Source organism: Homalodisca vitripennis, chromosome 8 (assembly GCF_021130785.1).
Source record: "Homalodisca vitripennis isolate AUS2020 chromosome 8, UT_GWSS_2.1, whole genome shotgun sequence".
Taxonomy (NCBI): Eukaryota; Metazoa; Arthropoda; class Insecta; order Hemiptera; family Cicadellidae; genus Homalodisca; species Homalodisca vitripennis.
In genome coordinates, this window is record NC_060214.1 from 33,344,378 (window position 1) to 33,371,640 (window position 27,263).

At 35.0% G+C, this 27,263-nt stretch overlaps 1 protein-coding gene across 1 annotated transcript in view; it reads right to left on the minus strand.

Moving 5' to 3' along the window:
• Positions 1–27,263, minus strand: part of LOC124367525 — a 277,317-nt gene that overhangs the window by 147,989 nt on the left and 102,065 nt on the right. The window contains exons 4-23 of the mRNA XM_046824409.1: positions 25,765–25,869; positions 25,456–25,572; positions 20,078–20,209; positions 18,049–18,164; positions 16,740–16,992; positions 15,914–16,156; positions 9,511–9,630; positions 8,383–8,516; positions 7,724–7,961; positions 6,973–7,095; positions 6,650–6,784; positions 6,312–6,545; positions 5,288–5,532; positions 4,254–4,518; positions 3,219–3,401; positions 2,816–3,064; positions 1,924–2,151; positions 1,567–1,770; positions 715–1,008; positions 262–507 (exon numbers count right to left, since the gene is read on the minus strand). Coding sequence (XP_046680365.1) covers positions 262–507; positions 715–1,008; positions 1,567–1,770; positions 1,924–2,151; positions 2,816–3,064; positions 3,219–3,401; positions 4,254–4,518; positions 5,288–5,532; positions 6,312–6,545; positions 6,650–6,784; positions 6,973–7,095; positions 7,724–7,961; positions 8,383–8,516; positions 9,511–9,630; positions 15,914–16,156; positions 16,740–16,992; positions 18,049–18,164; positions 20,078–20,209; positions 25,456–25,572; positions 25,765–25,869 — 3,864 coding nt within the window. The remainder of the gene's footprint in view (positions 1–261; positions 508–714; positions 1,009–1,566; positions 1,771–1,923; positions 2,152–2,815; positions 3,065–3,218; positions 3,402–4,253; positions 4,519–5,287; positions 5,533–6,311; positions 6,546–6,649; positions 6,785–6,972; positions 7,096–7,723; positions 7,962–8,382; positions 8,517–9,510; positions 9,631–15,913; positions 16,157–16,739; positions 16,993–18,048; positions 18,165–20,077; positions 20,210–25,455; positions 25,573–25,764; positions 25,870–27,263) is intronic.

Sequence of the window (27,263 nt, forward strand, 5' to 3'; positions counted from 1 at the left end):
GACATGGTGCTAGGAGGATATTGAGAGATATAATGGGATCAAAAGGTTTGATCAAACCTTCAGGTTTGTTGACGAGAAAATCTTTTTGACTCGTGATACACCGTCTATTATATACTATTTCCTATCTGTTTCAAATGATGACAATGACCGTTACTTACTAATTTATTGTAAACTGAATCTCCTTTTTGGTGGCTATACAAAACCTTATTTTGGAGATGTGCTTATCGTCTTCTAATACTCTATGATGTAACATCTACGTACCTTCGCAGCTGATGTATGGGTTGCCACGGAAGCCCTGAGGACAGGTGCAGGTGAGACCATCGACAGTCTCGTGACACTGGGCCCCCTTGCCGCACACTTGCTGCGAGCAGGCTCTCTTGTCCTGAGGGCCACATTCCTGGTACGGGTTGCCACTGGTGCTCGGGTTGCACACGCACTGGTTGACAGCTCCGTACTCGCAGTGGGCATTGACTCCACATTCGGGTACACATATGGGCGGTGCTGACGCTGTAATCACAAAAGACGGTGTTGTCAAAGACACAAAAACTTTCTTTTTGTTTGCTACTTTTGAGTTAAAATTGCATTTTAAAAAGCAATTTAAAAATTGCATACATAAAAAAAACTGTTTGGATTTTTATGTGATACGTGTTATATTAAATAAAATATTGACATAATTAGAAAACAAAAGAGTATGAACCGCTAAATAAAACTTACGTTGCATACAAAGCAGGTCTGGATTGCCGACAAAGAGAGGTAGACAAACACATTGGTTGGTATTGGGATCGCAAGTGGCACCCACACCGCAGACGACGCCCTCGCAACGTTCTTTACACCGGCCACCTATACAGACGGTTGGTGGCGCACAGGGGCTGGCAGCAGAGCAGACATCTGGTACACATGCTCCACCAGGGAACGGGTTACCACGCTGACCCTCGGCACACTTGCATGTTACTCCAGTTGTTGTCACAATACATTGTGCGTCTCGCCCACAAATAACTCCTTCGCACTCTGTAAACAGCATTGAATTTTATTAAATTTTTATACACTTTTTTAACTAGTTTTTATTACAGAAAAAGTCAAACACAGGTTTATTACTAATAAAGCAAGTGAGAAACGGCTTACACAAATGATAGTATAATAATAAGATAAAAAATAAAAGGTTATACAAAATTCCATTAGAACTTTAATTGGAAAAATAAATCAACATAAGAAGTCAGTGTGAAACAAAGCACTTAACCGGGGACAGGACTCAAGTTAAATGAATTGATTATATTTTACAACCAACCACTTTGATAGATACTTTTGTTAGAATTTAATAATGAATAACAATATTACAGATATAATAAAAAAATGAAAACTAGTAACTTTGATTCCCAATAACATTTACAATCTTAAACAATTCAGTGTTATTGGACAATAGATGAATTTGGTAAAAATTCACAAATGAAAAATACTTTTCCTAACAATTTGAAAAGATTGATTATATTACTTTACATGAGCCCTCTCACCAGCATATAACGATTATCAACACAATTATGCAATTGAGACAATCCTGTCGGTACTTACGAGAGACACAATCACCTCGTTGGTTCTCTCGGAAACCAGGGTAACAACGACACCAAGCAGCATGGTTCTCAGCCTCGCAGTAAGCATTGGCACTGCATGGCAATGAATTACAGGGATTCACACACTCGTTGTTGACGCAGGCCAGCTGTCCAGCACACTCATCATCCACAGCACACTCTCCCTTCGGTGATATCGTACCGATACCTGTGAGGGAAAAAATAGTATAAATGCCAGAAAAGCACAAAGTTAAGTTTTTGGTATTACATTAATTTTAAGTGTAGAATACAATTATTTGGTTAAAATTATAACTAAAACTTAACGATCAAAATAAATACGGAAATAGATTTTCCAACTTACATCCGCCTCTGTACGGATCTCCAGTCATCCCATGGGGGCAAATACACTTGAAGCCTCCCTTCTCATTGATGCAGCGCGCAGCGTATGCACAAGGGTTACTAGCACACTCGTTGACATCCACACAACCCTGTTGGGGATCGCCCTTGTAGCCGGCCAGACACAAACACTGTGGAGGGTCAGTTGGAGAACATTGAGCATTCATACCACACGGGAATCTCTCGCAAGGACCTGCACATCACATATTGTGATTAGGATGTACAAACTTTGACAGGAGAATACGCTAATAAATGGAACTATTATGTAACCATTTTAAAGTACAATATGTTATTATTAAAGTGCAAGTAACATATTTTCACGTAAGTTAAACGATAATATAATTTTTAAAAATCCATAATAAACATATGCTTTTAAAATTCTGAAGCCAAATAATTTAACCCTTAAATTCCTAAATGAATTAGTAAAATGAGGAAAAATCATCCATGAATACCAGTATTACAATGATTTCCTTCTATATTACATTCGAAATTAAATTACCTGTATTTGGTTTTGCAAGTCAACATGAATGTGTCACTTAACAGTTAATGTATTGATTATAAATCCAGCTCTGCTAACTTATTACCATTGTGTGGAACTAATTTATAAAAAAGCAAAAGAATCAACAGATTCTTAGTTTGTTGGAAAATAAAATGTATTAGCCATTTAAATATTAACTCTGTTTGTAAGAAATTCAGATTATCATATCATAATAAGTTATTACACACATACAGCAGTTACAGAAATGATAAAATACATTTTTTCCATCTGTTATGTAAGTTATCTGTACTGATATCCATTATTGTGGTATAATGTCATCAAAATAAGTTCCTTCAATCATATCAATCATAAAACTCACTCTTGCATTTGTTGCTGTCGGTTGCGTCAGTGAAGAATGGTGGTGGACACACACACTCGCCTGGCTGTACACATTTCTCGTTTGCAGAGCAATCCGTGTCGGCCACGCAGCGCACCTGACTGGGTGAGCAGAAGCGCTGGGGGTCACCTCCATATCCAGGTGGACACACACATTTGTAACCGAGAGGTTCGTTGACACACTGCGCTCCATATCCACACACCTGCCCGTTCTCTATGCATTCGTCGATATCTGCAAAGCAACAAATTATATCCATATGTTATATAAGCATTTTAAAAATTTAAATATGAATTAATAATATTTAATGTAGCCAATAAACAATATTAGTATCAGTTTATTACAGAATCAAATCTGGTAAACGCAATCACCTCGAGAGTACACGTACCTTGACAAGACCAATCATCTGCAGGCCGGGATCCTCTGGGACAGGCACAATAGCTGACGCCACCTGCGATAGTGATACACTCTGCGCCTGTGGGGCACCTTTCCTTGGAGCAATCGGCCAACACACATTCACCCTTCACTAGGCGGTTCGGCGGCTGGCACTGGCACTCCAAACTGTTGCATTCTGGGACCAGACAAGAACAGGGTGAGTTTTAGTACACTGCAATGCAATTTTGCGTAATCATTTCAATTTTTATTCTCAAGGGACATACTATTAAAAATTAGGTAGACTACTGTATCACATTTCTCACAGGAGTACTGGAATTGTAAATCATTGTACTGTGCCAAAAATCAAACTTTTATAAAATGAATGAACTAACTTGGTTGATCGTTCTTATCTTCTACATATACACACTATAATTTTGTTTGTAACTCACAATAACTACATGAAATCAAATTGTAGAATTATAACTCGTTATAAGATCAATTCAGTGTGCACACATTTATCAGTAACCAAAGATGCTTTCAAAATATAACTTCTTGTTTTACATACCTTTTGGAAAATAATGATCAAATTAAGAGAGAATTCTAATTTCTTTAATCATGGTAATTAATTGTAAACACTGCTAAAACAAAACCAATACAAATTCAACACAACCTAGACCAGCTAACTATAGTGTGTATGATAACAGGCAAGCATTGCCAACCACATAATTTCTTCATTCTCAGATTGTTGTAGATTGAATCAAAACTCACATCAAAAACTTTTAATAAAGTAGCCCTACTAGTGGATTTGGGGTTGAAATCTCATTGAATAAAAGTTAATAATACATTTTTTATTACCTTGAACCTAAACTAGTGATATTAGGTAAATAGATACTACTAGTTAGTTAGTCCTGAAAGGTCTGATAAGTTTCAAAAGGAAAATAAGTGAAAAGTAACTACAGTATGCTTAGATCGGTTTCTGGATGGTTACATGTAGCGTTAAACATTAAATTAATGAATATTACTCTGCTCTACTAATGAAAGAACTAACCTTCGCACAGAGAGAAGGGGTTGCCGTTGAAGCCTGGAGGGCACACACACTCGTAACTGCCTGGCATGTTTTTGCAGATAGCATTGAGGCCGCAGGCAGGTCGGTCGTGAGTAGGACTGCACTCGTTGATGTCCTTGCATCGGCCCGTGCTCGGATCCCTTGAGTAGCCGCTTTGGCAGATACAAACATTGTGTCCTACATAGTCGTCCTTCACACACATCTCGGTCCCTGGGCACGGCACTTTGGGTCCGCACGACTCTGGCACCTGTTGGACAGACGTTTGGTTGGGTTAGTCATTTGTAGCAGTCCATAAAAAATGAAATTATTCTTCAAGATAATTTCTTTACTTGCGGCTCAAAGAGAAAATGCTACATTGATACAAAATTGAAAACATGGAAATGGTGTTGAGTTGTGAATGTAGCCAAATTACTCAGTATTATTTTTTATTCCCTACATGTTTTATTTTCTATATTGGTTAAAAATTTAAAATATTTTACACATTTTAATTTTACTAAATATAACATATTTAGGGATCAAAAAGTGAAGGTCTTCACAGACCCTAATTTCAATTTCACTATATCTGTTAGTAGCATACAATTTAAGAAGTGTCACTTTTCATGAAAAATTCAGTTATTTAACAATTTCTCTAAACAATCTTAGAATATTTCTTCCCAAAACGACTGTAAATTATAATTGATTCATTTGTCTCCATAAATTTACCTTGAACTTAAAGCAGTATATTATTTTGTAATAAATTCATACCAATGAAAATATTATTTATGGGTAGTAAATAATTTTCCTTCTAATAGTATTGAGCTTTTACACTATATAACACGACAAAAAAGACAAAACTACGTTGTAAAGGAAATTGACTGAATTTACATTACTCCTATAATTCGTTTGTGGAATAATCTGTAACATTTCTTTTCTATCACAGCATTCTTCTTTAGCTAGGCATCACATACACCTTTCGTCCTCTTCCTTGCCCTACAATTGCAGATTCTTAGATCATAAGCAATACCATTAACACTGACCTTGAGTTGGGAGCATCCGTCCTTGTAAGGGTCACCACCTGAGCCACCCGGACATTGGCAGGAATAGCTGCCAGGCTCATTGTTACAGATTGCACCCAGCGGGCAGGGGTTGACCTGGCACTCGTCTATGTCCACACAGCCGGCCGGCACTGTGCCGGTATAACCGGCACGACACAAGCACTTGGCTTCTCCGTTCAGAAGCATGCACTGGGCGTTGGGACCACAAGCCATCCCTTCACAAGGATCTATACAATGAGAAAGCACAGGCATTAATTCTAGTGCAGAGCAATTATCAATGACATTGTGGGTAGTTCAAAAATTCATTGTTTTGATACAACCATATACACTGAAGTTGTGGCACTGCAACCAATTTTGTTATTTATGAGTAACTATTACTTCTTTACAACCATTGCGATATTACACATTTATAGTCAGGTTATGTATAGAAGGCTATACATGGGGCAGAATATAGAAGGATGTATAAAGTGAACTAAGGAGTTCAGACAATATGTTGACTTTTATTGCAACAGTCATAATTAAGTTTGAGAGTGAAAAAAACCAAGCCTGTTAAATGAGTTGTAATTTATACAAAACACTTTTATAGTAACTTTTAAAGATTTATAATTGAATTATAAATGGTAAAGAATGTACTGTTCTTATTTCTCTCAGAACGATTTAAGGTTACAATTACACACGTGTATTATAACTAGTTAATACTCTATTTATAAGAGTGTTGAAAAATTAGAAAGCAGAATTAAGAATCCTTTACTTTTATAATACTTTAATCTTCAACTGTTTGTGTTAATGAAACTTAAAATTAATATGTTGCTTTAAATTTAAAATTAAAATTTACTACTATAATTATTTAAATCTTTAAATGTAGTTTTTACAAAAGTTATTTATTTAATATTAGAAAATACTTTAAAAAATACATTTCTGTCAGTATTCATTTAACAAATAATAGAATTCTTTGATGAAATATAAAATACTAAATGTAACTTTAAAGGTTGAGAATTTCACTTACGTCTACACTCATTTCCGATGTTAGGCTCGGGACAGAGACAGCGGTTCTGAGGATCACATATAGCGTTGCCGGGGCAGTCAGTATTGGTCTTGCATGTAACAATAGTCACACATCGGGTGAACGGGTCAGGGTCGGGGAGTGAGCCTTCCGGGCATCTACACGAGTATGAGCCAGGAGCGTTGGTGCATACCGCCCCGGGTCCACACGCATCTGCCCTCGAACATTCGTTTACATCTGGAAACGAAAATGTCATCTGAGTCTATTTCAATACAACAAAAGCATCAATTATGCAATGTGTAGACAAATTAACGGACGCAGATTTTACAGAACAAACTTACCGAAACACTGCTTGAATGCGTTGCCTGAAAACCCAGGTTGACATTGACAACTGAATGCCCCGGGCGTGTTGGTACAGACAGCATTCGGTCCACAACGGCCATATGGTCCATTTATCTTGTCACACTCATCGATGTCTGAAAAAAAATGTTCAAGAATCAAGCAGATGTTTTCACTCACGTGAACATACTTCAAATATCATTCACTTAACAATTAAAAATTTATACTTTGAAAAGATGTTATTATGTATTGAAATATTAATGTAAATACAAAAAACTAGGAAGTTACTACTATGAATGCTCCAAAACAAAATTACCAAACTTACCAATACATCCAGCACTGATATCAAGAGGATTGAACGTCCAGCCATCTTCGCAGATGCAGTACGTCTCGTTGCCATCAGGCTTACAGAAGGCGTGTTCACCACAAGTGATATCCTTACAGGGTTCTAAAAGCAATATTTCATGTATATTAAACTGCAAATCAATAAAAAAAAAAAATTATTTGCCGAAAACAACTGAATTGGTGATTTGAAAGACGTGAAAAAATTCAAATCATTACATTTTTTTATGGATTTTTGTAGTGTAACTTTTAGTTATTAAAAAAAAATAATGATTTTATGATTGAAAATTAGCAATATACATCATTAACAGATATAAATAATTACTTATCAGATTGTAAGGTTTATGATGCTATCAAAATGTGCAAAAATGGTAAATTTGATCTATTATAATCATGATCTATATCAATACTCAAATCCTGTAAATCATTCAGACTAATTGCCGTTCATATAAAATTGTTGCCTCCCATGGTATGTACGGATTCAGTGATAATTACCAAATGCATTAGATCTATAAAAACCCAACTGAAGACTTGTGTATTAAACCAACTGGTTATCTTAATATAATGATTTTCTTATTCACGAAGCTTAATTCAGTGAGGATGCACATCATGACTGCAGCACAACAAAAAATGTTAGTGTTCAGCTAAGGTTAAGAGTTTGGCACCTAAGCGATTTCTGTCATAAACAGTTCAATTTAAGAAACCGCACTGTTGGTTTACTTTCTAACGCTTACCTTTACAGGACATAGTCGGCGGAGATCCGATATAGCCTGGCAGACAGTTACACTGGAAGCCTCCGGGCGTGTTTAGACATGTCGAGTATGGTCCACATGGTTGACCCACACACTCGTCAACATCCACACACACCGAACCTTGTGCCTTGAATCCGTCCTGGCAGAAACATTGACCCTCCACACACTCGGCATTGTTAACACAGTCAAACTTGGTCTTGCACAGAACTGTCACGTCAACCTGTGTACACAAAGATTGTTCTTAACTATTTCTTCTCAAGTTTTAACAAGGGAAAGGGTGGACACCACTGCAATTGCTTTATTTCAGGTATTTTCTTACTGAAGCAAATGCAGACTTTTAGTATATAAAATGTTTTACATTAACAAATCTACTTTTTACAAAATAATTGTAAAAATTAAACTGTGAAATTTTATTTTATTCTCAAGAGATGCTTCAAAATGCACAGCCTTGAATCATTTTGCTTGTAAAAAAAATTTGAACTTTATTAACAAGGTCAATGAATTATTTAAAATCATGCCTTTTGAATTTTATTACCACACACTTTTACTACTTTGTCAATCTAAACTTCAAGGAAAACAGCAATAAACTTCAATTTAATTAATTAAAATTAAATTGAATAGAGGACAACAAAAAGACATACCTGTTCACAAGCGACCTTGGCGTCTGGCTTGGCAGAGTAACCTTGCGGACACAGACAATTGTAACCTGGGACTGCATTCTCACAGACTGCATTGGTTCCACAAGGTCTGTCTAGGGTGACACACTCGTCTATATCTGCAGGACAGCGACATTCATTAGGAACAGAAGACAAGTTTCATTAGATAGTTTTGAAAAATTCAGCATAGTGACTGTCCTGTACTGTAACTACCTCCGTTATAGCTAAAGATGAAACATCATTTATATGTGTTTTAAGTGAGGAGACACTTAGTACAGTAAGTGGGATTGGAAAAATGCCTCTTGAAGGAACCCCAACAGCCACCATGTGGGGGGGGGGAGGGTTTGATTGTTGGACACTCTAAGCCTTAGCTAATCCTCATTTTGGGAGAAGGGGAGGCTTGAGATGTTCCAGCCTCCACTAGTCAAAGAAGGCACGGAATGATGGTCTACTTCGGGCCTACGGTTGCTAAAAGCCTTTGGCATCGAGGGAGCTCCACCCATTACAACCGTCATGACTTATTTGCTGTTGCCCCGAAACATGCTTGGGCATCAACGTCGTTGCCCAGGATTTTCACAGTACCCAGTTTATGTTCTACTGAAAAGTTACAGCCCAGTCAAAATTCTATTCTGAATCACTAATAAAATATTCAGCTTTCATACATTCCAGTTTTTTAACTGCTTAATAGCATACAAAAATTTGATTAAGTGTCAGATAATTTAGTTTTTGAGAAAGATCTATAATTAATAACATAAAATAACCTATATTCAATTTGAACCAACAATTTTCTGCTGTAGATGGAGCTTATATTGGTCACTGTTAAATTACATGAAATACATAAAACCAATATTTAAAACTTTTATTTGTTTTGTGAGGCCTTTCAATAGCGAGGCTATCATCTTCAGACACATCATAAAAGTTTGTGATGTGTCTGAAGATGATAGCCTCGCTATTGAAAGGCCTCACAAAACAAATAAAAGTTTTAAATATTGGTTTTATGTTTTTCATGTAATTTAACAATTTTCAGTGTCAAAAAAATTGCATATTAATCAAAATTAATAAATATTAATTAAATCTAGTTGACATCACATATGGAATGAAGAAGTAACATACCAATACAGCCTTTGAACGGGTCTCCTGTGAAGTCTTCCTTGCATGAACATACAAAACTGCCGACGGTATCTTTGCAGATGGCGTTCGCTCCACAAGGGTTCTGCTTGCACTCGTTGATATCTATGTAGGAGAAACATGTCACTTACAGTGGATATTTTCGCTTTTAATCTGGTTATAACCAATTATTTTTTATTACTAATATTCGTTCTTCAAATTTTTATCAATTTCCAATATTGGAAAACTGAATGGTTATTAATGAATATAAAAATTCAATTACTTATATGATTTCAATTTGATTTACAACACTAAACATTACAGATAATAGAATCACATCTTTTCATTGCTTAGTAGTGAACTAAAAAACTGCATTAAGTTAGAAAAACATTTGAAGTCAGTGCGTTGCACAGGCAGGATAGAATAGTTGAAGGTAAGTATTATGGAGAATAAAAAATAGGACAGAGTGGAAGAGAAAGAGTAAATACTTGAAATATCTGTCCTGTGTTCTTAAAATTATCAATCTCGACAGAAATCTATTTTAAAATAATATCTAAATGTACACTTGTTTCATTCAAAACTTGCAAGATATTCTCTGACTAAACTTCCAATTGTGCATTATTTTTCTGTACTCAAAAATGGGCAACTAATAAAAACTCTAAATACAGGTAACAATCCTTAATAAAAGATTGGGCTTTATCTTTTAAACTGATAGTGTGTGTTATTTAAGCCCCAACAATTAAATTGTTTTGAAAAATTTACAAAACTTACAATCAAGTATTTTTGTACTAAATACGCTCTTCTTTAACAGTGATTAATTAACAACTGCTAATTTGTGTTGAAGATTTCATATTTTGCAATCCAAGATTTTTACATATTATAATATTATGAAATTAAGAGTGTATTAAATAGCTAATATTTGTACAGTTACAAAAAACTAACACTCAATTAAAAACATAAAGCGGTCAGCGACGTAACTAGGTTATTCAGCACCCGGGGCAAAACACCTATTTTGGCGCCCCTCCCCCCCACCAATTGAACTGAAACTAATTCCTTATAACTCCTCTTAAAAAGTGTGGTGTGTCCATCGGTACCGGGTACGCTACATTAATACTATCTTGAATCTTGATCTTAAAATACTCAACCTCAAGTTCAAAGTATATAGGCCTAAATATATTTGGTAAATAATAGAATACGTATTTTCAAAAACAAATAGTTTATTTCAAAACAACACCATTTATACTAAAACACTTATGATAGTAAATTATGTAAAATATTGATTTAAACATTTTAATTGTTCTTAGAATTTAACTTTTCGGGCTTTTCTTGCAGCAAATGTACTGACAATCTCACTGAAGCATAGTTTTGAGGCTACCTGGTGCTCAATGGAAATAATCCCTAGGTTTGTCAGCCTCTGTTGCCCTGTCAAATTCCGTAAATAATTTTTTTATTATTTTAAGTTTACTAAAACTTCTTTCATTCGAAGCCACTGAAACCGGAATTGTCAAGAAGATCCGTAAGGCAGTCATTATGTTTGGATATACATCCTCCATTTTGTTCACACACAAAATTTCAGAAGATCCAATCGAATTGGCTGTTTGGATATTTGGTACTAAATCCAAACCATGGTATTTGAAACTTTCCACTTCAGTTTGCCAATTCGTCTTTGTCCAAGTCTTCTTTATATTTGGAGGCTAATTCAATTGCTTTAGCCTTTAGGTCATCCCCACTCATTGTTCCAAAGCTAGCTCCGTTGAGAAAACCAAACAAATGATTTTATGTTTTGAATAGAGTTGAATCTTTCTCTGAGTTCACAAAGAATGCGATCGACGATTTCTAATAGCTGCTGTTTGAAATTTCTTCTCTTCTGAGAATTCAGGTGCTTTCATCTTCGGCATTCTCATCAAACATGCGCTTTTTTTCTTCTCTTTCGAACTACTTTGAAATGAGGATCAAGGCCAAAGATTTGTTGCCATTTCTTTGGCTTCTTTCATTGCAGCGTTTGAATAGTTTGCCCTTTCCGAGTCTAGTTCAGAGATCAATCGACTGATGTGTTTGGCCGATCTATGTATGGTGATATTCTCCACTTGTAGGAGCTTGTTCACAATGTCAATGCGGGTCAATTGCTTGTACCAAAAACAGGAGAGAACTATAAACTCAAACTGCTTGACATTTTTCAAAAGATTAGCTGCTTCAGTTTTTGTTTCATCTGAGGTAGTTAGGCTGGTTCTGAGGTCATTTAAAGCATTTATAATTTTACCTAGATGCTTGTATATAACTTGTACAGCTTCCCTCTTAGTCGACCATCTGGTGTTACTTTGTAGTTTTAGAGATAGAGGGACATGTTTTAATAAAACCTCCCATCTATTGGTCGAGGAGGAAGCAAATAAAATTGTACAAGCAGTTAAGAGTTCCAAAGTATGACTGTACCTCCCCTGACATACTAGCAGCATTTGCACCTACTAAATTTAAGGAATAAGCCGCGCAAGGCACAAAAATAAGCCAGGTTGTTTTCGGCAAGAATCCTAGATTGGACGCCTTTGTATTTGCCAGCCATATTCGAACCATTGTCATAGCACTGGCCCCGGCAGTTCTTCAAATCTAAGCCATCTTTTTTGATTTTCTCTGAAATTTCTTGCGAAAGACCCAATCCAGTTTTTTTCACCAACTTTTACAAAATCAATAAAACTCTCCACTACCTCCGGACCCTGTTCGGTGATTTTCACATAACGAAGGACTTGAGACATTTGCTCCAAATGACTTACGTCGGGAGTACAGTTCAAACATAATTGAAAAGTATTTTGAAGCCTTGATGTCACACAAAATATGTTTTCTCTGACTTTTCCTGCAATAATGTCTAAAAATTCATTCTGGGATGAGCGCGGCGAAAAGTAACTGACTTGGCCTTTTTTATGGCGAAGAATGTGCTCTTTCAGAGGTGCATGGTAATGAGATACTAGTTCAATAGTGTTCAAAAACCTACCGCATCTAGGGTCACTGAAATCCAGGTTTTCATTGGAGCCTCGTAATGGGCTGCCATCTTTTGCTAGGTGTAAGATTACATCAATGATAGCATACAAAACACCCTTCCAGTGTGCCTCTTCAAGTGCAATCATGTCTTGTAGTTCTTTGTCAATGCCCAGAACGTTTTACTTAAACTAGATTCTAAATTTTTCCAAGCACAAAAGCACTGTTTGTGATTTAAGGAGTTCTCATGCTCAGGAATCCGTTCACTCAATTTCTTCCACTGAGTGAACCCTTCATCTTTGGCTAAAGCAGAAATCTTATGTGGATGTTGATGTTCAGTGTGCGAAAAAAGTTTGCATGGGATACAATACAAGGAATTGTTTGATTTGCTATAGACTAGCCATGTTCGATGTACTTTTAAGCCATTAGGCATAATTTTTTGTAAACACTCTTTAGTCAACTGTCTCCCATCTCTTAAAGTATTGTTAAGATCAGGTTCTATTTTCCCTTCATTCAATAATCTCGATACGAAGAAAACATCTGTCTGCATCCGAAATGGTATTAGGCCACTTCCCCGGATCTTTTAGATCAATAGATTTAGTAGACTCACCATGGGTTGGATCAGTTGTCAAAATCGTAGACGTACCATTATTATACTTTTGCTCCGGTTGAAACATCTCGATCTCTTCACCCTCGACGTCATCCTGGGTGACCCGTTGGTACAACTGGAAGTTCTTCCAGCTGAAGATTTTCCGTACCAAGATTAGCATTAGTTGAAAACACGTCTTGGACTGCATCAGCTGATGACCCTCCATCTTCAAAAGTCGTACTTGTACTACAGCTGATTTCATCTGAAAAAATAAAAAATTCGAGTTACCTTCATTCGATAAAATAATATTATTGGTATATTTGTCAATTTGTGGTAGAACTTAGCTGTTTATAATTGTGCCGTATTTATCTAAAAGCATAGTTTAACGCTAAATTAAACAATTTACTGCCGACAAAAGCATCTCCTACTATACTATTTTTTTTAAAATAAATTATGACGTTCTTAGTTCTTGGTTAAAGCGAAATGTCGTCTTCAAGTGTGACGATGACTAGATTTGCTGCTTGTTAGCGGTTTCTAAGAAATAGCTTATAGAAGAAGAAAAGCTTAAACCCTGTGTTCAATTATATATTTTTTAAACACAGATTCATATCCAATAGTACGCTGCTACAGTTACAGAAAAGTTAATTATGGATATATTTTTAAGGTTTCAATAAGTTAATCATTAATCTGTATTAGTTAATAAATACAAAGTAACAAAGTACTGTATATCTATCTTACCTACCTTTACTGTTTGTTTCATTTAGCCATGATGATAGAAGAGACGAGGATTGATGTGCTTCTTTTTTTCTCTCTTTAGCTCTTTTGCGATTTTCCGCACCAGACAGTTTTTTTCGACATGACTAATATTCACAAACACGAAAATAATATTGCTAGTAACACTCAAAGAAACAGCTCCGCAACCACTTTACGTGAACGCGAACCACTGATGATGTATATAATGAAGTAGAAGTATGAACTATTGTCAACAATAGTAGTGCACAACTGCACAACATACGCAGTTAGTTGTTAGTCAAGGTCAGGCCAGCGAGCCATCGATGTGTTGTGTTTGTGGCAATGTGGCATGTGTGGTGCGGTGAGAGGGATGGGGAGCTGCGGGTGGGAGCCGGGAGGGGAAGGAAGTGTCTGACGCCGCGCCGGTCCTAGTGAGTCATTCCACAGATAACACAGTGTGCCCATACTCGTTCTGTACAAGTTCATGCAGACCGTATAAACATGATTCGTAAATAGTCAGATAGCATTCATCATTTCACTTTGCATTTTCTTAGACTTAAATCAAATAAAAATAATAAATATAATGATTTCTTTTGCAACACACCTCGCATTAAAAAATATTTTTCAACAATTTTTATTAGAAAAAATCTGTGGCCGTGTTGGCGCCCCCCCCAACAACTTGCGCCCGGGGCACATGCCCGCGTGCCCCCCCCTAGTTACGTCGCTGAAAGCGGTTTAAAAGACAAACTGAGACTATTGAATATAATTGTGAAATTGACAAAACACAATTAAACTCTGTTGATAATAACGTCAGTCAAAAAAGAACAGTTTGAACTGAATGCAAGTGGTGTAAAGAATATAATGAAAGCTATTATATAGAGGAAAATAAAAAGTAAATGTGCTTACCTGTTGGATCCTCTATGGAAAAAAAGCCAAGAGATATTACCTCGGAGAAAGCCGGTGGAAAAACGCTTCCAGACACAGTGGAAAGATAAGAAAGCTGAGCAAGACAGAACATAGGCACAGACCAACGCAAAACACGAAAATAATTGTGTTTTGCAGAAAAGGTGACACAGATTATTAGTAATAGAAATGCGTTGACTGCAAAAACCAACAATCCTGAAAATGTTTTAAAAAGGCTAAATTAATTTACAACTCAACAAATAAAATAATTGTGATTACAACATAATGAGACAAATTTGTGAGATGAAATGAAATAAAATTGTAAAAACTGTTCAATGTAGGTTTTGCAATCAAAATTGTTATTTGTAGCAGTGTAGAAAATGGACGACTGTACAAATAAATAAAGAACGTCAGTAGAAGATTCTGGAATCAGAAAGAACACATTTAGGCTGCAAGAGAAAAAGAACATAAGACGTTTACCAATAAAGGTGCTGTACAGATGGTAAACAGAAGTGCTTGAAATGTACAGAAGAGTGTGAAAGAAGCAAAGCAGAACAAGCGATGAAGCAAACAAACACAAAGCGTAAGCGGTGTTATAGTTATGTGACTTTAATCATTCTAACACGGAAAAAAATTCATTAATTTTGAACATAAAGACAAATTCAATCTTGATTAGAGATTGAATGTTTTTTTACATACGTGATTAATAGTTATAATATGTAGGATATTCAATATTTTACGATAGTCACATATCCGTTTTTAATTGGCAACTAAATTAAAGACTTTGGTAAAAAGGTTCAATATAATGGATGAGAACTACGTAAAAACTACAAACTTCTTAAGAACAAAAATATCTATTGTTATAACTTATTCACTTCAAAGATTTTATTATTATATTACTTTGTTACCCAAACTTTAAATGGACCAATGCACGATACAATCTTGGTTTAATTTTGCAATTTTACTCCACCATTACATTGATGTCATTTACCAAAATCTGTTTAGGATAAAAATAATGAAATTTTGTCTCAAAGTACTAAAATAATAATATTATATAAGTAGGATCATTCTACTATAGATCTGAAAAATGACTGGAAAAATCTTTACAAATCCTGCTTAGATGGAACTGAGAACATAAAAAAAGGAATTTAGTACTTTGAGACCAGGTTATTAGCAGTTACATGGTAGCATATGAGTTAAAATCGCCCCAGCACTAACTTTGGCAGAACGTATGTCCTTGTCCGCTGAATCCTTGCGGACAGAGGCACTTGAATGAGCCTGGAACATTGAAGCACTTTGCGTTGACCCCGCAGGCGTTGGGCCGCCCACACTCGTTGATGTCCACACACTCTTTGTCTGCAGGGCCTGTGAAGCCCGCAGGACACGAGCAAGTGTAGCTTCCATTGGTGTTGATACAGTCAGCATTCGCTCCGCAAGGTGATGACTCGCATTCGTTAATGTCTAGTCAGGATTAGAGTGCCAAAACCCTCGGTTAATACTCAATCACCAAACACACATAAAGCATTATTTCTATTTACATTTTCTCAGATTACCGGTTTTACAATTCTGTACGATTGACAGTAATCGGATTAAAACGTTTCTGATTGCTTATTTTCTTATATTAATATACATTTATATTTTTATTTAATTTAAAGCTTTTATATACAGTAAAAACAAAATTTTTCGAAACACCGGTTTGAACAAGGACGGCAAGACTATAGATTGTAATCTGAGAGAAGTAGAACATAATGATTCTAATGATATTACTTTCAAAGGTTACTCTACTGGTAATGAATAACTACAATGACTATTAACCAATTAAAAGCGAGTAAAACACAAAAAACTACATTTCAATAAAAATTATTTACACATCATGGAACTAAAAAGAATTCTAATGGTCCACTTCTAGACAAAGAAAATTTCTCACAAGTCTTAAAAAACGGGCTAGCGGAGAAAAGTTATTTTCGATTAGTCACATTGAAGTTTTGTTAATAACGTTTGTACAACTGTGAGAATTTACACGTGTCGGTGGACTTGCACTTACCTGTGCAAGAGTGCAGGGGGTCTCCAATACTTCCTGGGGGGCAAGAGCACTTGAAGCTACCGGGGACATTGCTGCACAGCGCATCTCTACCGCAAGGGTTCCTTGCACACTCGTTTGCGTCCACACAGCCCGAGACAAGTGGATCACCATCGAAGCCAGGTGGGCAGGCGCAGCGGTGACCTCCGAGCACATTGGTACAGATGGCACCCGGTGCACAAGCTCCTTCGTAAGCACATTCGTCCACGTCCTCACACTGTTAGTGAAATTGGAAGTATTACACATTGAGAATAAAGTTTTACAGGTACTTTTCTGAATAATTATGAGAAAAATTTGTTGAATTTAAACTTATTGAATTTCTTAGAACACCATTTAAATTTCACATTATTGTTTTGTTATGAATACAGTTTTACAATAAAAACGTGCCTTTAATATCTTTTAGAGTAATACTCCATGATCAGTTGAATTAGTTTAGCTGACACTTTTGGTACTTGTGCCACATTCCTACAAACCCAAAGTTCTAAGTAAGTTTTTTTAGATCTGTACACTGTGTGATTTAAGCACATATGCAGTGATTTGCTTCCCCGATACACGATGTGTGTTTTTATTCTCACTTGTAAACAGCTTGTTTATGTTTGTCCTGTTATTGTTTTTGTCTGTCAATTCAGAAGGACACACGGTAGTAATCACAAAATCATCAGAACCTATAGTGTAACCTTGTATATTAACAGTGCTAAATCTGTGATAAATCTTGATTGACTAGTAACTTGTTTTGTCACAATATATAAATAATGTCAAAATATAACAAAATTTGTTGACTGTGTGTTGTGTGTAGTGATTAGAACAGCTTATATTACTATGCATTTATTATAATAAATTTATTTATAGTTATTTTTATTGGATATTGTCTTAGTTATTTATTATATAATAAAATTCAATGAGTAATCATCCATGGCCACATCTATTACAGCAAACAAATTTTCTAATAGTTCAGAATAAATAAGTATGAGTACATTATAATTTTTCTTGGCCTAGGAGGACCTATGTATCTATGATTCAAGTCTACATTTATATCAAGAGTGATATTACAGGCAGATAAACAAAGGCATGATTTGTAAGAAGGATCTTTCGGGTTTTTAAAAATACAATTCTATACAGTTGTAGAAAATTTATAAAAACTCAAATAAGTCACACCCACAACATTCTGTCACATAACAAAATTCTTCAAACTCTTTTTATTATTATTAAAAATGATATTTAATTCCTTCAAAAGGTTTTATCATGCAACATTACAAGACAAATATTGTCTTACCCCATCGAAGGGATTTCCATTGAAGCCTTCCAAGCATTGACAAGTATAGTTTCCAGGTACATTGTGACATACAGCATTGTGGCCACAAATGCCAGGTTGAGCACATTCATTTATGTCTGGAACAAATAACGAATTAACTTGTTTAATATATAATGAAACGCTAACAATGACTTTGATATGGTCTGTCATAATATATAACATGTACACATTTACTATAAATATACTCTAATATAAACTGAAATGTTTTAAATAACATTAAACACTGATAATATAGATTATCTTGTCATTTATTTCATGTAGCCCATAATATGAATAATATAATAAATGCTACATAAGAAAATTTAACTTTTTGTTAAAGTATTTAAGGATTTAGGGATAAATTGGGAAAGCTAGCACTGAACAGTCAAGGAATTGGACTTTTAACCTGTGCTAGAGATAAAGAAAGTTCAAAAACCTTGCTTGGACCAGAGTACTTTTTCTCACATTACGATCCACCAACTCTTCCCCTTACTTTGCATTTAAGTTCCCATTTAGATCTATTCTTTGAGGAAATGGTGTAATAAGACTAAAAAAGGATGATTTTAATTTTGTTATATAACAGACAGTGTTACATAATTTAAACGTAATCTGTACAATTTGGAAAATAAATATGTAAGCATTTTTTAAAGATGACAGGTTAGAAAATTACTTATTTAATTGACTAACAACATATATATTTTTTAAATAACCACTAATGGATGGATATTATACTAATCAGAGTTCGAGGAACCCCTGTTCAACAGAGCACTCTGTGGCTATAGTAGTATACAAATTTTGGTACTTTGGGATTATACCGACCACACTAGTATGAAGAACACAAAAATAGAAATTTATAGAAACAAACATGATAGAACGAAAAAACAACTCTTCAATTACAAAATTACAAACTTACAAGCATTTCCAGGTATTGTGATCGTTATTGTTGTCGCTGTTATCTTATCTTTCTCGAGAATCCTGATTACGGCAGACCGCGCGGCATCACGTGATTTGCATGGTACATAATTGCCTTTCCATTACAATTCAATTTATATTTCTGATTAGCCCCTCTAGAATTTGATATTTTACTGATAGGTACTATCTCGAGGGATGTTTTTCTTTCGTCGACATCAGCGCGGGGCAGCACCGAAGGTGCTGCCAAAGCCCGCGCTGATGGCCGGAGGCACTCGCATTTTGGGTGGCGGAATGTGATCAAGAATAAAAACAAGTTTTTAGTGTTTTTTTAATAAAGAGTTTAGTTTGGTAAATGTTTGTTTTTTGTTGAATTTTTGTGTTTGGAGAAATGTAGAGGTAAAACACCGAAGTACAACAAAGCGATGCACCAGCTGAACGGGCGGCGAGACTCTGCAATCACGTTATCTACTAGACGCTCGACTTTGACCTCTGTCTGAGGATGGGGAGGGGTTTGCGATAAGACAATTCCTGTTTTATATTGACGAAATATTGTTCTACGCTAATCTAGTAATCAGTAGAAACGAAATGTGAAATAACGATTCATGTCTGGGTGTGGTCGGTATAATCCCAAAGTACCCAAATTTTGATGTTAGGTTAGTTTGTTGTAATCATCACATTGTTATTAGTAAATGACGATTTAACAGATTATTTTGGTATGTTACATCAACTGTGACGACCTTGTGATGATCTCATGGTGTGTGATTATACGACACGGCTCGACCTTTTATTATATTCAGCTCCCACACTCGGGTGACCTTGAGGTATTCAAGGTTAGGATGAGCTTGTTCAAAACCAGTGATTGCAGGATAAGAAGGAAACATTTTATCATGATAATAAACAAGACGAATTTATGGGAAAAATAACGAGTTTCAGAGAAAAATACTGAAACAAAATTTGGAATAGAACCTGCACTTGTTGAATATGATTTTTTTATTTTAAAGATTAATAAATCTTAACTATGTTAGTTGGCACAATTTTATTGATGTCATCGAACTGTGACTAATAAGTACCGTACGGTACATAAGCTACAGACACTTACCTCTACATTCCTCTTCTCCGTCACCTTCAAATCCAGGTAAACACTTGCAAACAAAATGAGCTGGTAAATTACAACATTCGGCGTTTTCGACACATCGAGCAGCTATCGCTGGATCTTCACATTCGTTGATATCTGTAACGTAAAGTTTTTTTTAAGAAATGTGAATTCGACAAATAGGCCCTAAAACAAATGTACATACATTCCATAGTTTACTTCATCCTTGTAGGTTAAATAAGTTGAGTACTGAATTTAACTCTAAATAGGTGCAGATTTCATTCTTCGGACAAATTTTTTTATCAATTTCAAGAAAATTGAAATTTTTGTATTGATTGATTGAAGGTTGTGTGCTTGTACAGTGCAAATTGACACTCAATTTCTGGAATATTATGAATAATGATCACTAGTTTTCTATATACCCAAACAATAAGAAAAATGCAGAAATGTTCACACCACTTATTTCAAAGCATTTGAAGTCAGGGACAGATTTTATTGCACACTAACAGAATTTTAGAAAATATATGGTTTCAGTCCTCTCTGATCATTGTTATCATTTTAACACTAACAGAATTTCATTGGTGCAAATTTACTTAACTAGTTGATATTCTTGGTTGCATTTAAAGGAAGCTTACAAAGTGGAATCTTTACCAAAATTCTTGCAAACCATCTTTGTGAATACCTGTATAGATGTGAAGTAAAAATATAAGGAAGATTCATTTGCAAATTCCATGGCAGCATTTTTTGTGGAGGGAGTCTGGTCTCCTTTTTAAAATTTGGCAAATTTTGCTTACACTTTTTCTTACCTACCAATTTGTTGAGGGTGAATGATCAGACACTCCACCAAATACCATTTAACTAGGAGTGAGGGAGTACAACTACTTATGATAACAAATCCCATGTCAAACTAAGTACAAATATGTACAACAATCTATTTCCCTAAAAAAATACACTTGAAATAATTAAATTAAATTACATATATTATACTTACCTCTAATTAATTACAGATTTATGAGAAAAGCCAGTACAATATTTACAGAAAAGACAGAGGTAATTAAATTATCTTAAATAGGTACCGCAGCTCACTGCAAACTTGCTCTGTGCAAGTTTTGGTTTACTGTTATATAACAAGAAATGGAAATTTTGAAATATTGTTCAGTAAATAAAACATAAGAATTTCCATTTATAAAACAGTGATATTTAGTAAATTATATGAAATATACAATAGACTAGGGTAGTTGTAATCAGTACAAAAAAGTAAACAAAACATAAACAAACCGGCCCATTAAAATTGAGTCAGGCAATATGTATTGTGCACACAGACCTTAGCATTTAATTTCATTATCGTTAGACTGTTATTTTGTAGTTGTACAATGATAATATTGATATTATTTATGGACAAGCTTTGCTGTAATGATTTTAATATTGACACTTTCTATTATTTATAGGTTATGACACGAACGTCAAAATCAGCTGTATTGTTATGTTATCTTAAACGTTAAGCTTGTTGGTTAATCTATAGATCGGCTAAATAAACAGGTTGACCAACAGTAACAAACCCATCTCCATTATTTTAAAATAATTATGTATTGCAGAGCTTTCATAATAAATATATCGTACAGTCTTCTGACGAAAGACTTCTCCAAAACAATCGGATATATAGTTTACATTTAGAAATTAGAAACTGAATGCAGTATAAAATAAAATATCTCTAAACCTTCCCGAGAGAAATCGGATTCTTTTCTATTAGTTTCTTTAACCCGTGTTGCATCATTTATCTACTTATTATCAACAAGTTGACTGTTTTTGCATGCCGGATTGTAGTTAAAGAAACGGGCCGTTTCTTATTGCACTAAGTTAACCATTCAGCAATTTATTGAGACCAAACTGTCTCACCCCAGAATTACGGATCATCAACACAATGATATTACAAGTACATTACATGCCATGTTTTGATCATTTCCGAATATTCATGTTTTATACTTTTATGATTATTCAGCAGCGTACTTAACATAAAGCAATTAGCATATTGCAGTAATCATTTAGGAAAAAATAATGAGATAGTTCAAAACAAGGACCGCGTACAAATATCAGTCACTCAGTAATAGAACATGGAAATGTCCTTTCAACTTGAGGCTACCACAGGCAACTAAAAAGTACGGTGTATAACGCGCTCCATCGGATTAGTTCGCAACTAATTCAAACCGCTTCCTGGATGGCGGTTGGTTGAGAACAGGTCTGAGAGCGCCACGCTCCGGTGTCTTGCTTCTAGCGTCAGGGCATCAACCTTGAGGATCAACGCCCTTTCTTTCTAACTTCCGCCCTTCCACTTTAGGTAGCTGTAGGTCAGTTCCGGAAGGAAGCGTCACGCGAATATTACTAATACAGTTGAGAACTTACTCACCGACTATTTTTAATTCTAGTCCGATCACGCAATAAATAAAGTTTAAGCACGAATCTTATTTGAAGCACTGGTATCTATAAAAGTATATCTACTTGATAAAAACCTTAGTAGCGCTTTACAAATTAGATACAATTTTAGTAGTAAGGTGCAGTTCGATTTAGTCGTGGTTTATTAAATTTTTCCACATTGTTTACAACAAAACTGTATACACAACAAAGCTATAGTAAACAACGTTGCAGGTTGTGTACTTTTGAGCCAGTAAGAAAGAGAAAGGAAGTTGCATCAAGGCGAAATTCGTTTGGCCTACTTTTGAATGTGCAATTAGTCTCATTAACATTCGGAGGGAAGTGTACTTTCTCTAGTTCCGAATATGAATGGAGCAAACAATAGCCTCGCGAAACAACTACCGTTGACACCAACTTGTAAATGTTGCAGCTTAGTTGCAGAGTCACTCTCACTTAACCAATAACAAAATAAAAGTTTCGCTATATAGAAAACGTGAACGGTGAATAAACGTATAAATTGAATATCCTAAATTTGATTGGATTCATATAATACTAGTGGCTTTTTGAGTGCTAGTAAAAGACTTCTATCGTGCATTTATGTAAAGAGCAAACCGTTAAAATACCTGAAAATAATAATAGATAAACATAGTACATTAATTTTAATCAAACAATATAAATAATTTAATACTGAAAACTCTAAAAGCAAAGTCACCACTCTTTAAGTTGTTTGAAGTTTATATTTTCTGTAGAATTGTGATTTAAAGTGACTGTTTTAATGAACTGTTCTATTCGAAAGGATAGCTTTGGAATGGTACAATGGTAAACATGTATTCTATGAAAGCCTGATTATTTTTCAAAAATATTTTTCCTTATGAAACATAATATATCATACAACCTTGGATATCGTGTTTTACATGCCACAATATTTTTTTGTAATAGATAAATTTAAGATGCTGAATACAGAATTTAATTTTCTAACATTACTACTACAAGTCACAACTCTTTTATTAAGGGTTTCTGCATGGTGCTCAACAATATTTGAAGGTTCTGTGATGGTTTTACAAGTTATTTGCAACAAACATAACAAAATTAGTAATAACTAGCAGACCCGACAGACGTTGTTCTGTACACACGTCTTTAATTTGAAAATTTTAACCTCTACCCTCCAAAGTGAGTACAGAATATATTGAAATAAGAAGTGGTGTTATTTGTTTATGTTTATGCTTAGTCTATGCTTTCAAGACTATAATTAATTAAACATATGGCTGTGTTGTAATATTATAATGTTTACAGAGAACAATTAGTGAAACTTCATCTTTGCAATCTGCATTACACTACTGATCGAGGACTTTATAATAACGTAATATTTTCAACAATTTAAATGTAAGCACATTTTTCAGCCTCTTTGTTGAACTTAAGCTGAAAGTGTTAACAGCTGTTAAGTAATAGTTCACTTTGTATTACGTGTCGTAGCGCAGTCTGGCGGATCCAATGTAAAATATTCCAAGATCAACAACAATTTATTTATAAATTAAAAATTAATTATATAAACAATTTAAATTGGAAAGAATTTATGGTGTAATATGATGGAACCCTACAATTTTTTTAACATAAGTAGACATTCCAGGTAAATATTATTTCAGAATCAATAATTTAAAGATTCAAAACGTAAATAAAATTTTTATTGGTTCTAATTTAGGTTTTGTTGTATGGACATACATAAGTCTTAAAAATATAATTTAGTCAACGTCAACTTCCGTCTGTTCTGTAGATCATTTCCTATCTGAGCATTTTCAAGTCATATAGAAAACAAACCAAGTTCAACAAAAAGCGTTTACTTTCGACTATTTTTATTTAGTTTCTGTTTAAGATTATTCAAGTGGCAAATTGCTTTTTGTCCCAATAAATCAAATATATAACTTAAGTACGACTGAAACAATAATGCGGTTAAAAAAGTCAGGTAGGCATACAACCGATTATTCCCTTCCGCTCTAATTTGTTTACAGCTCCATAGTTGAGTTTATGTTGTAGCATTGGCCAAGAAAATAAAAACATATATGAGCTTTGAAATCTAACTTAGATTTAAAAGCGTTTATTTGCGGTATGTGATATGTTTAGGTGCTATAAGTAATATTGTTTTTATCCTGATATGTGCTTACGTAGGTTTAAAAAGACTACTTTAGTAATAATGCATCTACTTCCGTCGCTTGTATTCAGCTTCTGATATTAGGGAAAGAATGTGCCATCCCTTTGCTTTTCTACAGTAAAATTGTTAAGTGATATATCCCGTTTCAACCTTATGTGCAAAAAAAAACATTCACAGCTTTCTTATAGGTGGGTTTTAGAACACCGTTTAAATATAATTTTCAATGCATTATATGGTTTATTCTTCATTGGTGCAATCTAAAATAAGAATTAGATCATAATTTTGTATTTGTAATCAACACACTACTGATCAAGCATTGTATAATTATTTAACATTTTATAAAATTTTAATGTAAACAAATATTTCTGTGACTTTTGTGAACTTCAGCTGACAAAATCAACAGCTGTTTAGGGTCAGTTAAATTTGGATTACGTGTGTAAATAATATAATTATTTTCCTGAATTATTAAATATTCTGACAAAATTTTGTAATGTTTCTCACCTTTTAAACCTTCCCTGGACTTCTAAAAACATGTCAAGACCAAAATTAGCCAAATCGGTTCAGCCGTTCTCGAGTTTTAGCGAGACTAACGAACGGAAATTAATTTTTATTTATATAGATTACTGCTTGTAATAAACTACGTACAAGATACAGCAACAAACACTTGTCTATTGCTTAATATCATTTCTAGGAATCACTAGAAATCAGATAGTTTGAAACAAATAAGATAATATGGCATTTTCAAACGTTCTTTGTTTTTCTGAAAGTTCGAAATTTCAATATGTTTTCTTTAGTATTAGGACCGGCTGAACACTAAAACACTACTCACCCTGACAGTAAAAGCCATCCCCTTGGTATCCAGGGAAACAGGAGCAGTGGAAGCTGCCTAGCGAGTTAGTGCAGTGAGCAAACACATCACAAGGTCGATATTTACACTCGTTCTCATCTGTAAGCAATTAGAGAATTGTTATTATCATTTTGATAGGGTTTATAAATTATCCTTAGACACTTTGATAATTATCTAAATTTACTTTAGTACATTTTACATTTTAAGTATCGATGAGCCCTGGAGTTTCTGATTCAATACGGAAGCAAATCAGAATTAAAGATTGATTGAAGAATATTAAGATTGACTGACCTGGCACCTCGCAGGAGCAGCCTCCATACCCGTCGTTGCAGTGGCACTGGGAGTCGAGGCATGCGCCATTCTGGCATCTTACACCATCCTTTTTATGACAGTCATCTGGAACAAAGAAGTAGTTTTAGAATAACGCTATATAGTTCCAGAAAATGACGGCGATGATAATAATACAGACTAATAAAATGATAAATACAATCTGTGCAGTGTATTTAGATTTGTAATTTTCCGTCCCTAGTGGAATGAGATGATTAGGGTGTGAATGTTGAGGCCGACATAATGATCATAATTAACTCGGGGATGCTTGACCCCCTCCATCCATGGATGATGCCTATGTTGCATTCCCAGTGGGCATAGCCTCATTGGAGTCGCTACATATAAAAATGTTTAGGTCAGTGTTATATCTGACAGATCTTCTTGAAAGATTAAATTTTAAATATGATAAAAGTACAATTATTTTACAATCCATAGCAAATTGATCAGACCGTACCAAACATCTCCACGGACCACAGAACATGAGTGTACCTAGCAAGGATTCTTATGCGTATTAATGTACGAGGGTTGAATTCATCAGGCAGTGTGGTGGTGTAACTGGCTTTTTAGCCGGGAGATCTCGGGTTCGATTCCCAGTGAGGTCGATAAAAGTTTGTAAATGGGTTTGATCCGTTTTCTATTAAACATCTTTAGTGTAATGAATAAAATGCCATTGCCATTGAAAACTCCCTCTTGAAAAATAAAATAAAGCAAGATGAGACATTCTTTCCAAGTCTGCAAGCCAAGGAAACGAGAATAGCACAAAAGGCTGGTTGCGTGGGTTCCGGCTTGAGTTTCTCGTCCCGGATACGGGAAATCTTCCAAAGGTAATGTATTATATCATTATGTGATTTAAAAGGCATAGATAGGTTATGAAACTCTTTATGGTTTACAGCGACAAAATGAGTGCAAAACCGCTTATAATTGCAAGAAATGTAGTGTTTTACACCCGATGTTGTATTTACCTTGGCATTTGTATTTTAAACTTATGTTTTCAAATTAATCAAAATATCTAAATATTAAGTAGTCTTATATAATATATGAAGTGTTTTTAATAACAAAACAGTTAGGCTAATGACAACATCTATTATTTCCCGTCCGTACTTAGTGTCATATCGTGCGGTTTTAATAGCAACTACTATATAATAGCCCACAAGATATTTGCGCTGGAGACTCCAGCTGTTACATGACTGGAACTGGCCGAACCAGCTGCTGGAGTCTCGATTAGCGGTCCGCGGCCCCGCCACTATTTATCTTCTCTTGATGACAAACTCTGGCCGAAGATGGCTCGACTAACTGTACCGGACTTCTAGGAACATCACCGGAAGTCCAGCTACGCGGTTTTATCGACAAGGAGTTCACGCTCATTACTTGTGGCATTTTACGCGCTCAGGTGTGACCGCACCGCAGACGCGGTACCATGCCGTGTATGCCTTTTTGCTCTCTGGAGGCAGAAATAGTTTGTA